The 13,521-nt window shown below is 43.7% G+C and overlaps 1 protein-coding gene across 2 annotated transcripts in view; it reads left to right on the forward strand.

Annotated features, from left to right (window-relative positions):
- The window catches only part of LOC147880916 (Transducin/WD40 repeat-like superfamily protein), a 62,427-nt gene that overhangs the window by 14,958 nt on the left and 33,948 nt on the right, over window positions 1-13,521 (forward strand). The window contains exons 5-7 of one of the 2 annotated variants that reach the window (XM_087369799.1): window positions 10,283-10,483; window positions 10,573-10,636; window positions 10,766-10,870. In XM_087369799.1, the coding sequence (XP_087225925.1) occupies window positions 10,283-10,483; window positions 10,573-10,636; window positions 10,766-10,870 (370 nt within the window). Of the gene's footprint in view, window positions 1-10,282; window positions 10,484-10,572; window positions 10,637-10,758; window positions 10,871-13,521 lie in introns of both variants that reach the window. The other variant, XM_087369801.1, reaches the window with a different exon arrangement.

Here is a 13,521-nt window from a genome sequence, read left to right on the forward strand (position 1 = left end):
TGGTTAAGAAGAAGGATGAATCATATCGTATGTGTATAGATTACCGTGCTTTGAATAAACTTACGATTAAGAACCGGTATCCGATTCCAAGAGTGGATGATTTATTGGATATGCTTAAAGGTGCTAAAGTTTTTAGCAAATTGGATTTGAAATCTGGTTATCATCAACTTTGTATGAAAGCTGGGGATGAACATAAGACTGCTTTTCGCACTCTCATTGGACATTATGAGTTTTTGGTCATGCCTTTTGGCTTAACTAATGCTCCAGCCACTTTTAGTAGGCTGATGAGAAGGGTTTTGCGACCCTACTTGGGAAAATTTGTCATAGTCTTTTTTGATGACATTTTAGTGTTCAGCCAGAATGAGGAAGAGCATAAGGATCACCTTGCTAAGGTGATGGAGCTCCTAAGGAAGGATCGATTGTTCCTAAATACCAAGAAGAGTGAGTTCTTCAAGACAGAAATAGAGTATTTGGGACACATTGTGTCTGCCGAGGGAATTCGGGTTGACCCTAAAAAGGTCAAGGCCATAATTGAATGGCCAATACCCAAAAACATACATGAGCGGAGATCCTTCCCAGGGATGTGTAGTTATTATCGCAGATTCATTAAGAATTTTGCACGTCTTGCTTCCCCACTAACAGATTTGTTGAAGAAGCATTCCTTGTATGAGTGGGGAGAGGTTCACCAAGTAGCTTTTGAGGAGCTTAAGAGAACATTGGTGACTGCACCAGTGACTTCTGGACATGGACAAAGAGTTCTTTGTTGTATGTACGGATGCAAGTGGTACCTCGATTGGGGCAATGTTGATGGAAGGAAGGCATCCCATTGCTTATGAGAGTAGAAAACTTCAAGGGGATGAATTGAAATATATCACGTATGAGAAGGAGTTATTGGCAGTCATTCATGCTCTAAAGTTATGGAAGCATTATTTATATGGTTCTGCTTTCAAGATTAAGACTGACCATCAAAGTATCAAGCACTTGTTCTCTCAACCCATTGTCTCTTCAAGGCAAATCAAATGGGCTGAATATATTCAATCCTTTGGGCAACCAAATATCGAATATCAGCCAGGAAAGGAGAATTTAGTAGCTGATGCTTTGAGTAGACGGCCCCAAGTTAATCACGTTTTTGTGATTAAGGAGAAATCATTAGGAGCAATGGTTGAAGCTTATCCTTTAGATGAGGACTTCGCTGACATTTATGGGAAGATTTAGTGTAATGAGGTCGGGGATTTAGAGGCTTATTCCATCGTGGAAGGATACTTATTTTTGGGACGTGCCATATGTGTACCCAAAACATTTCGAAATCTAGTCATGAGTGAGTTACATGCGAGTCCATATTCTGGACATAGAGGCATTAGAGGGACCATTGACAATATTGAGAGATACTTCCATTGGCCTAAACTTCGCAAAGAAGTTTCGACCTTTGTTCAACAATGTGACGTATGTCAGCGCATTAAATCTGACACAAGTAAGACCGTTGGTCTTTTGCAGCCTTTGCCTTTTCCTTCGGAAAGGTGGGAACACATTACAATGGTGTCTGGTTTCCCCAAGGTTGGTCAGTTTGAGCAGATTTTCACTGTTATAGATAGGCTGAGTAAACAAGCTCATTTTATTCCTCTGTAAAAAAGAGTTGTCTGCTCCTGAAACAGCAAGGTTATTCATTAGGGAAATCTTCAGGTTACATGGGTTACCAAAATCCATTGTATCCGATAATGATGGCCGTTTCATTAGCAACTTTTGGACAGCTTTATTAGAGAATCTTGGAACCAAACTGAAATTTACTACAGCCTTCCATCCTCAAGGAGATGGACAAAGTGAGAATGCCAATCAAACCATAATTACTTTACTTCGAGCTTATGTCCATGATCAACCTAGAAGGTGGCCAGAGTTCTTACCCATGTTAGAGTTTGCTTATAATAACACTGTACATACTTCCACCAAGAAAGCCCCATTTGAAATCATCTATGGGCAATGTTTACCCACTCCAATAACACACTTGGGGGAGCGAATTTTTGCTGCTGACCAGTTTGCTGAGGATATGTCACAGGTTATTGAGCAGGTAAAAGAACATATTAAGAAGGCCCAGGTTCAACAATCCAAGGCAGCCAATAAAAAAAGAAAAGAAGTTTATTACAAGGAGGATGATTGGGTTTTATTGAAGATTGATAAAAGAAGAATCAAGTCAGTGAGAGGAAGTACCAAACATGTCAAGCTAGCACCGAAGTTTTATGGTCCATTTCAGATTTCAGCAGCTTTATATCCAAAAGAAGGATCCAGAGCGTATGAGGTGAAGTTACCAGCCCACTGGCGTATGAAGAACATCTTTCATGTGAGCAATTTGAAGAGATACCATGGCGATACTTCTGCGCTTTTGGATACTCAGCATCAAGAAGAACCTGAACTTGAAGATGGGACTGAAGTTCTTACTCCGGAACAGATCGTGTACCATAAAGAGAAGAGTACTCGTGGAAAGAAGAGATATATGTATTTACTGAAGTTTAAAAACCAGCCAGCTAGTGATGCACAATGGATGGAAGAAGAGTTCTTTACAGATTTTCCACAGATACTCGTAGATTACAAAGAGGCGATGCAATGGCAGAAGTAACAAGAGAAAGTGCACGTAAGAGGAAGAGACAAGCAATAATCCAGAAGAGGACTTCTGCTCATTCAAGCAGGAGGGAGTGTCATGACAAGAGAAATGATTATTTAGTTAATTAATAGTCATTAGAACTTTATTATTGTTAGGCGCCAATTTGATGGTGCGGTTATATGTTTGTATTTATGATCGATCAAGCGGTGTAAATAGTACTGCCAAAACTATGTAACATTGGCCAATGATTAGTAATAAAGATGTGCACACACGTGTCTAGGTCCTAGGGGCAATAGGGAAGGGAAAGGGTGCATTAGAGTGCATTGAATGGTAGGTGCATGGGTCATAGGCTAAGGGTAGGTGTAAATGGGAAGATGGAACTTGAGTGATCTCAAGGGACATTAATGAAAGGGTATCACCCTTTCATTGTGAATCTCACGTAGCATTCTTTCTACCACATTGCATTCATCCGTCATCTCTCTCCCACCTTGCATGTAGGTCGAAAAAGAAACAAGTACTCTCACGAGGGCGCTCTTCCCCATTGGAGGGCCAATCGGCATTCAAATTCTGCATGCATTGCACCCATTTGCATTTTCGAAAAGTGTGGATTTTCACATGCCCTAGACATCTTTGACAGCTTGATGCCTTTGTTTCCATCCGATACTTGGGAGAGGTTGTACCTCCTCCATCTGTTGGTCATTTGCAGCCACATGTGCAGCCAGAAATTCAGCTTGATATGCCTCTCATTGATCATGATCATTTGCACAGGGCTCTTGACTAGGAAAGAGCTGAAATTCAGGAGCCCAAAAAGGTACCCTGTTGGCTCCTTGACACACTAAAAGACAGCAAACAAGATACTTCTTTGCCAGCCCGTAAGAGAGCAGCTGTCCGGAAAGAGCATGCTAGTTTTGTTGCTTATGCTTTGGTTGCTACAGCATGAAATGAGGAACCCTTATGTCATCAAGATGCCTTTCAGAATGATTGTTGGATGAAGGCCATACAAGCTGAATTGGGGAGTTGTGTGATTTGCCTCTTGGTAAGAATGCCATTGAAACTAAGTGGGTTTACAAAATCAAACGGAAAGCTGATGGTTCAGTGGACCGTTACCAAGCTTGTCTTGTTGCTAAGGGCTATGCTCAGCAGCATGGCATTGACTTTGAGGAGACTTTTGCTCCCATTTCTAGGATCACTACTATCTTTTCTGTACTGCCATCGGATTGTGCATGGTCCGAGGAACTCATACTTAGAGTAGTTTCCAACTTCTCAAATACAAGTGTCCAGAAGTTACTTGCAAACTTTGAGTCCCTGTCACTGACTATGCCAGATGGCAAACCATACAGCTTGAACAAGTGGTCCACAAACTCGTGAGCCAACTGAACAGCTGAAATAGTTGTTCTAGTAGGTAAGAACCTAGCCATTTTTGTCAAACGGTCGACTATGACCCAAATAGAGTCATGACCCTTGCGCGTTCGAGGCAAACCAGTAATAAAATCCATGGAAATACTTTCCCATTTATTACCTGGAACCTGTAAAGGCTGTAATAAGCCCGCGCTTCTAAGGCGTTCTGCCTTAGTAACCTGACAAACCCGGCAACCTACTACATAGTTCTCAATAAATGCACGCATCTTAGGCCAATAAAAGGTATGCTTCACAAGAGACAGAGTCCTATGTATACCCGGATGTCCAGCGAATCTTGGATTTAAGGTCCAAAACATCAGGCACACAAATCTTTTCATTCCGGAACAGCAAGCCGTTCCTAATCATCCACTGACCTCCCGCCGCCTGTACCATAGGTGGCACAATCCCTGAGTCCTGGTCAACCATGGAGCTCCCATCCTGGACTCTCTGCCAATAAGAACTGAAATGACTATCAGTTGCGTATAGCCCTCTCAAGGATTGAAATAGGTCTGAGGATATTTCCGTAAATGACAAAGCATTTACAAACTTAACTCGACTTAAGGCATTTGCCACACTATTCAACGAACCCTTACGATAACGTATTTCGAAATCAAAATCCTGCATTAATTCTGCCCATCTAGCTTTCCTTCCTCTCAATTCTGATCCATCACACACATACTTAATTGACTGATGATCAGTCAATACGAGGAACTTTGAACCATACAAGTAGTGTCTCCAAACCTTAAGAGCATACACTACAGCATAAAGTTCCTTCTCGAGTGTGGGCCAACGATACTAAGTGTCGTCTAGCTTCTTACTCTCGAAAGCTACAGGTCTGCCCTCTTGGAATAGAGCTGCCCCAATCGCATAATCACTCGCATCGGCCTTTAAAACATAAGGCCGGGTAGGATCGGGTAATGCAAGAACTGGTGCTTCCTTGATAGAAAACTTCAAGGTTTCAAAAGCCTTGTTCATTGCATCATTCCAAGAGATCGGCTGGGTAGACCTGCGTCCATGACCTTTCAATATGTTGGTCAAGGGTGCCGTGATATGTGAATAATCACGCACTGACTTCCGAAGAAATACCGTAAATCCTAGGAAAGAACGAAGTTGTTTCACAGTCTGAGGGATAGGCCATTCTAAAACCTTCTGGATACGATCCAGATCAATGCTAATACCTTCAGAAGAAATCTTGTGTCCTAAGTAAATGATCTCCTTCATAAAGAAGTCACATTTACTCATCTTGGCATAAAGCTTATGCTGTCTTAGAACAACTAAGACAACCCGGAGGTGTCCTATGTGATCCTCAAGCGTTTTACTATATACCAAGATGTCAGCATAGATACGGATTTGATGATAACCCGTATGCAAATCAATCTTAGTGAAATACTTCGCTCCGGCCAAACGGTCTATCAAATCATCGGAACGAGGTAAAGGATAGCGGTTCTTAATTGTGACTTTATTTAATCGTTTATAATCTATACACATTCTCCAGGAAGAATCTTTCTTCTTTCTTAAGAGGACAGGTGCACCCCAAGGTGATTTACTTGGGCGGATATAGCCCATATTCAGGTAATCCTGAAGCTGGATAGCTAACTCATCCTCCTCTACCTGGCTCATCCTATAAGGTGGTACACTGATAGGTTGAGCCCCTGGGACTAAGTCTATGCGATGATCTACTGCCCGTTCTGGAGATAAACCTTCCGGCAGTTGAGCTGGGAATACGTCCTTAAAATTATCTAACAACATTCTCAATTCTCGGTGTTCAAACACACTTAATTCATTCTTGGTAATTACCGAAACAACAAATGAAGAAAGTGGAATCAAAACACACTGATAGACATCATAATGAGAATTGTTTAATATATTCCGAAGCTGCATCGCAGATAGAATAGGCCCCTGAGAAGGGTGAATTTGATCACACTGAATACAAAATTGGGTGTCCTTATCTACAAAAGAAAGCGTATGCTCCGTCCATCCGATCTGAATATTGTGGGTTTTAAACCACTCTATCCCGATCAACAAGTCTACATGCTCCAGATGCATAACATAACATGTGAGAGCTCCCGTGTAGGCCTGAATCCGGATGGGAAGCGCTTCAACCTTGCGATCCCAAAACTGCTTCTCAGCTGGAAGCTGCACCTCATAGGTGTGGTCGCTAGGTATTGTGGACAGCCCCATCTTCTGCACAAATTTGTAATTAACAAAATTGTGAGAGCTGCCCGGATCAAAGAGAATGTGAACTTGTTGGTCCCTAACTTCTCCATAAACTCGGAAAAGATCATGGGAACCAAACAACGAAGTATTGAAAGTACAATTACAAGAGAGTGGGCAGGTAATGACATTCACTGAAATACCTGTCATCGCGACTTGGTTTGCTCCCTTGGCTGCGGTACGTGGACCCGCCTGGAGCTTCGGTCCTAGCACCAACTTTTGGTTCTTCCGCTTAGGATACTCATTCTTTGTGTGGCCCCGCTCCTCGCAATAGAAGCATCGCCCTTCTTTCTTGAGCCTCAGAGTGCGAAGGAAACGGGCTTTAGCATTCTTTGCTGGAGTTAAGCTTTTCTTGGAGGCGTTGTCCGTGGACTTTGTCTCCGTAATACCAGTCGTATGCTGAAAGAACTTGCGTTTGTTCTTTCCACTCGTATCGGTAACTGTGGTTGCTTTGGTGTTGGCCATGGTATCATCATATATACGCGCATAAGTCATGGCCTCCTGCAACGTTGTGCACTTGTTGTTCTTTATCTGCAACTTGTAGGAGTCTGGCAAACCATCCTTGAAGAAACCTAACAAGGTCACTGGATCCATTTTAGTGGCCCTGGTTTGCAGATCCCTAAATTTTTGAAGATAAACTTCAAAGGTCAAGTTTAATTTTGACATATCGAGGGCCTTGAGCTTGCCAACGATATCGTAGTCATTCTCCTTCTTCAGGAACTCCTTCCTGAAGATCCCCTCAAAATCTGTCCAAGTATCAGGCTTAGGCTGGAGTTCCTTCCACCATAGCAAGGCTTTACCTGACATAAACCCTGCTGCAAGCTGGATCTTTTTCTCATCTGGATAGGGGTGGAATTGGAAGTGTACCTGCCACTTGTGTAACCAAGTGTCAACTACTTCCTTTGTTCTTGACTTTTGGTCACCCGGAAAAGGATCTGGAGTTATATTCGGGCCTAGCACTGAAGCCATGGCATCCACATGCGTGAGTGCCTGTACAGTGCTAGCCAGAAGGGTGAGAGTTGCTTGTATCCCCTGGAGTTGCTGTGTCAACCCCGATTGATTAGCATTGACCTGCTCGAATTTGCCATCAAGAGCAGTTGTAAATTCACTGACTTGGTTATCAGGTCGTCATAGAGACCCTGATCCTCCTCTCCCACAGGAGTGTAATCCAAGTCCTGCTCTCCCATGGTGAACTCGGGATTTAGAGCATCAGACATGGCTGAAATCTGATTTGAATACGAACTGAGAGAAATAACTGACTGAAACGAAGCACAGAGGAGAATGGAGCAGAAGAAAACCGTCTCGAAAGATGCTGACGGAAGGAGATGCTGGAACCTGGCGAATCGGAAGCCCACGAATCCCGAGACCTCTCCGAACCCGCAACTGGATGCACGCGCTGCTGAAGTGGCTGTACGGTCTGCTGACGTGGCTGTACGGCTGCTGACGGAGGCCGTACAGTTGCTGACGTGGCTGTACGGCGTCCGTACAGTCTGCAGGTACAGGTGCACAGACAGGGTTCGCAGCAGCAGATGCAGGGCTGACGCAGGTATTCCGTACAATTCCGTACGGTGCTGATGCAGAGCCTACGATGGCTGTCGCAGGCTGACGCTGGCAGGGTACGGATGCTGCTGACTGCACGATGCAGGGCAGCGCTGGCGCAGGCAGGGTCGGCTGACGCAGAAATCGAGGTGCTGCCTCGAAGCTTTAGGCTGGCTTGTGGGTAGGTTGGTACCCTGCCCCCACCTATATAGGGTGCAGGGCAGCCTTATTTGGAAGCTGTGCTTCCAAAAAAGGCCAAGCCCCCCTAGCTTTGGAGGGGTGCTTTTTCGAAATAAGCACCCCCTGCGCAGGCTGCACGCAGCCCTATGCGCAGGCTGTACGCAGCCTTCTGCGCAGGCTGTACACAGCCTGTTGCGCAGGCTCACGAGCCTCTCTTTGCCCCAGCCTATTCCGTACCATCCCAGGCGCCTCTTCCACGCCTCCCTTGCTTTTTTTTTTTTCGCCACTCTCTCCTGCTTTTCTGCTCTCTCTCCCTTTCCTCTAGCCTTCTCTCACAGGCCTTCAGGGATCTCGATTTTTCTCTCTCCTTTTCTTCTTCCTTTTCCCAGATATCTCTCCACCCCTTCTATCCCAGGTAGCCAACAAAAACGCAGCAACAGATTTCGAAATTTAGGGCATACCTGGAAGGAAAACTCGTCAAAAGTTCTCGCATCAGAAGTTCCTACCTCAGGAGTTGGCTCTGATACCAACTGACACATCCCAGCACTCCTGAAACCCCTGATTTGCAAAACAACCACACACAACATCAGATCTGAGCAGGCTGCTCACCACCCAACCATGACATCTACGGGATGTGATCCTGAATCAGAAGATGTCCCCTTGGAGCCACGAGCTGAGCTATTGGCACGAACTCCCAATCAAATCCAAACCAGCCTGGTGTCCCATACCACCAGGTGGCGCTGTGAAGCCCTGGATCTGTCACTGGGCCTTGGGCTACGCTAAGATGCAGGCGCGCGTCCGCGACTCAATCCAGGAACAGACCTGGCACCTGGGAACGAAACTTGCGTCCAACTGCACACTGAGAACCGAACCCCCTGGGCCTCTTTTATAGACTCGGGCCCCGGCGCCAAAAATAGCGAAGACCTATAAATAGTTCGTACCCTTGCCACTCAACCCGAGAATCAAGCCTGCCTAGCTCTAAGCCTCCCCAGGCTAACCTGAGCTAGTTCTGTGTACCTAGTACACGTCAGATACCAATCCGTGCACATGACACTCTTGGCTTTGAGATTGAAGGTTCTAAAAGCAAGGTATGTCGCTTGAAAAAGGCCCTCTATGGATTGAAGCAAGTACCTCGGGCTTGGTATTCGAGGATTCATACTCATTTGCTCACACTTGGCCTGTACATTCATGGCAATTGTTTTATTCTTGGTACTTCATGTGATTCTTGGTTCAGCAAGAAGGAGAGTACAGTTGCTACTTCTAGCAGATCTTTGTGCATGTCAAACTGCTCCTACCGTCATCTTCACTGATAGTCAGAGTGCTTTTATTGTTGCACGGAATCCTGTTTTTCATGCTTGCACAAAGCATATTGAGGTTCACTATCACTATGTCAGAGAGCGTTATTAGTAGGTGATATTGAGTTGTCTTATGTTCCCACTAAAGACAAATTGGCAACTAGTGATACCACTAGGACACTGTCCTAGGGTTCTCCTTTATTTTGTACTTTGTACTTTCATTTCATAGTTGTTGATGTGACGGCTTTCAGCGTTCAGCTCCACGTTTGTATCTCCTTCCGCTTCCTTGAGCTTACAGTGGTATCAAAGCACGTTCATTGCTCTAGGCACATGCTCCCCTTACTTTGCCTCAACTCCTATTGCTCTTCAAGCTTACACCATACATCCCCGTACGTACTCCATCTGCAACAACAGTCATTTGTACAGACGTACAATGTATCTGCGTCAATCGTTTCTGGGTAGCTTGTACAACCCTGCGTACAAATGTGTTGCAAATCTGCATCCTCAGTGGAAGTGTCATACAGATTCGTGGCTCAACGCTGGTCATCCATACACACGCATCTGGGGTACACTTCGTAATATAGGCACCATATAACACGTTCACTCTTGCCCGTACAGATTTATTGCCAAGGTACAGATCTGCATCAACTACTTCATGCTGCCCAGTGCCATGCACAAAGGAATTGCTCATCGACGCTTTTGTCGCCACTAGCATTGTGTCTTCGTCAGTCATCGTTTCAAGGCGGGAATTTTCTTACATGCTTTACAAAATAGATTTCTGTGCTGGAGTTTAACCATGGGGATTGTGATGTGTATTGCGTTGGTTGTGGCCCCAGGTTAGAGAGTCCTATGTAGGATTCTGTATTTGTTCAGCTTGCTACTTTAGGTGGAAAGATATCAATGAATGCTAATTAAATGTAATAAGTTCAACTTTTGCGTACTGCTGGAAATAGTACTGGTCTGGTTAATGCTTTTTGAAAGAGGCATACATAATACTGAGCTTTTCTCTTTTGACTGTCTTTTCATGAAGTTGAAATGATAATGGCTACTTTGGTTTTATCAGAAAGCGATCTATTTTAACATGCTCGGAGGACGGCAATGTTTCTTTACAACGAATCTTCCTGGATGAAGCAGATCTTGGTGATTCTTGGTATACAGTACATAATGGACCTATGGAGATACCTGAAAGCTGGAAAGTATGTTTTGCAGGAAGCATACTATGCATTAGGGTCGATGGCAGTGAAAAATATGCAGCTTTTGGAGGGTAATAGATTGTGTTCCTTGTTGTACTGGCTGTTTTTTACAAGTTATAGTGTAGTTATTGTTTGACATTGCTTCTTTATTTTTACTTAGAGATGGAGTTGATGTGAATTTGTGGAATGTGGAGACCAAAAGCAAGACTTGGGAAGCAAAAGCGGTAATATTAATTTTTAAATGACATTCTCTCCAATGCATAGTAGTATTTGATTGTGTCTGTATTATAGTTAGTCTCTTGAATGGTTCTGGTTCTTGTTTCCATGACTGGTGATTTGGGAAAAGTTTGCAGCCTCGACAGGACAATATGGGGTTGATGCTACCTCCCTTTGTGACAGCATCAGCGTTTCTTGGGGAAGACCATCGCAAATTAGTTGTGGGAACTGGCCATCATCAGGTGAATGCGTTAATTTCCTAGCCAGTGGTATGCTCTTCATGCAACATGTATGGACATTGTGAAAGTAGATTGATGTAGGGTATAATTTACCAGGGAAAAGGGCATACTATTTGCAGGTGGACAGCTTGCAGGCATTCTCTTGCCTCGGCTTTATAGATGCTGCAGTTCTTAACCTATGCTTGTAGAAGGAAATAAGTCAAGGCAAAGTAAATTTTGTAATGAGCATGTATTGTATCACATTTTTCTTGCCTAGTATTTTGTGATAGGTCAAACGTTACCTATCAAGGATTGTGTTCTGAAGTTTCTCCTAGCTTGGAATGGCACAGTTCTTGAAGATGATGAATTTGGACAGGAAAATTTGCAGCTAGTGATTTTGATTGTGCTTAACTGAACAATCAAATCCTAAATGAAACGTAGATTTTTGGACTTTAGAACAACAAAAAATTTGAATTTGTATGATTGGACATATTCTAGTCTTACAAAGGTATATATCCTAAATCAAACGTTACCTATCAAAAATCATGTTCTGAAGTTTCTCCTACCTTGGAATTTTGAAGACGATGAATTTGGGCAGGAAAATTTGCAGCTAGTGATTTTGATTGTGCCTAACTGAACAATCAAATCCTAAATTACAACTTAAATTGGATGATGGTGGGATCAGAACTTTTTTTGGCTTGTGTCTGCCTTGTAGAAATTCCTTGTATCCATCTGATGGTTTATTGCAGATCATGGGCACTCAAAACGCTTCCAATAGAAGGACGTTTTACTTAGGGTAGGCAGGACCAAGTTCCTACTGCTTTCAGCTGGAGGAGATTGTGGCTAATCAAATTGTTGATGTCTTGCTTGAACGGCAGGCACCTAGGGTAGGCAGGACCCAGTTCCTGCTGCTTTCGCCTGGAGGAGATTGTGGCTAGTCAAATTGTTGACGTCTTGCTGACATGCAGGCACCTCCTGAGCTATCCAGCTTATTTTGAAATGTGTGCATCCTTCAATTGAGAAGCTCAAGGCCTCAAACTGGGTTATCACCTGGATCACAACAAGCCTAGAGGTGACAGCCAGATATTCTATGTAGCCTGTTGGTGAAGATCAGCTACAGTTGGTCTTTGAGCACTTGGTGATGGCCACGGTCAGGATTGTTATTATAATTCGAATCTTCTGTTGTGAGCTTAGATTATGTGCATATAACGAAAGGTAGTGGATGCACGTGAGGTTTCTTTCTCTTATATCAGTTAGCATCCATGCTTCTGCACTCAATAAATGACACTGGTAGGCTTGAGAGAGATTGAGTCTTGTTGCACAATGGCCAAGCGGTCTGTGAATTCTACCCTGGACATGGTCGTACAGAATTATCACTGCAATTGAGTGAATCCTTGAGTCTTGTGAGCATTGGATTAGTGTTGTATTTGACACTGAATCAAAGGCATTCCTTAAGCATACAATGCAGCAGGATAGCTTCTGCTTGCAATGCTTGCTGCCCTTATTACTGTCCAGAGGGTGAAGATGTATGGCCTAGGGTAGAGTGATCCAATCTGAAGATGCTCAAGGGTAACAGCATTGCTTGTCAATCCCATGGTATCACAACAATCGACTTAGACTATAAGGAAATTTCTACACAATAATCTCTGTACACCATAGGCCCATTGTACAAAACATAAATGAACAGGAGTGCAGGGTTTAGAGTTAGGATATTGCACCAAAATGGGTGTGAACAAGTTCCCCTGTCCTTCCCCAAGGATGAACCTTGGCGTATTTCTATCCTTTATTTCTGAAGATGAGATGCAAAGTGGAATGCGACTCTTTGATCAGGACATTCTAGAAAAAGTCTGTAGCCCAGGGCATATAAGGCTTAGATACAACATGGATTGTAAGTCTGAAATATTCCTAGAAAACTGTGTAGGAACCATGAAACAGAGTGCCTGAGAGCACAAAACTTTGCCAGAGGGCAACAATCTTGTAGAATGAGCAATGATCTGGATTCCTGCTAATGAAGTCATTTAATCTCGCATGACCCACATGCAATCAGCAGCTTCCAAGTCCATGTATCCAAGGTTAGGTAAATTTCCAACCCAAACACAATATTAGGTTAGAACTGTCAGCAAAACTGGAGAGGCGCCCTAGGGAGGGCTAGGGCTGACGATTTAGCAGGGAAGAGATGCAGGAATAGGTGGCAGGCCTATCTAGGCTGCCATACTGTACTGCCAACCTGCTGGAGCTGTCCTATGCTACTGACATTAGCTGCCGTACAGGTTGACGTCATCTCTGCTGATTGTTGTGCTGTTGTGGGCTACAAGTGTCATGACGAGAAATCACTAATCTGTGATTAGTAGACATTAGAACATCATTATATATATTATACGCGAATGGTGTAACATGTATTTGTATTTATGATGGACACCGACCCGAATTGTTATGGTGGTGGATCATGTGAGTAGATAGGACTAGTCGAGCTGGAGCCACTGCTTCAGACGGCATCAAATTTGGGCATGTGACACTTATTTTTTTAATAAAGATGTGCACCCACGTGTCTAGGTCCTAGGGGCAATAGGAAGGGAAGGGTGCATTGGTAGATGCAATAGTCATAGGCTAAGGGTAGGTGTAAATGGGAAGATGGAGCTTGAATGATCTCAAGGGACATTAATGAATTATGAAAG

Source organism: Dipteris shenzhenensis, chromosome 31 (assembly GCF_047967505.1).
Source record: "Dipteris shenzhenensis isolate YYH24624 ecotype China chromosome 31, Dip_SZ_1.0, whole genome shotgun sequence".
NCBI classification, from domain to species: Eukaryota; Viridiplantae; Streptophyta; class Polypodiopsida; order Gleicheniales; family Dipteridaceae; genus Dipteris; species Dipteris shenzhenensis.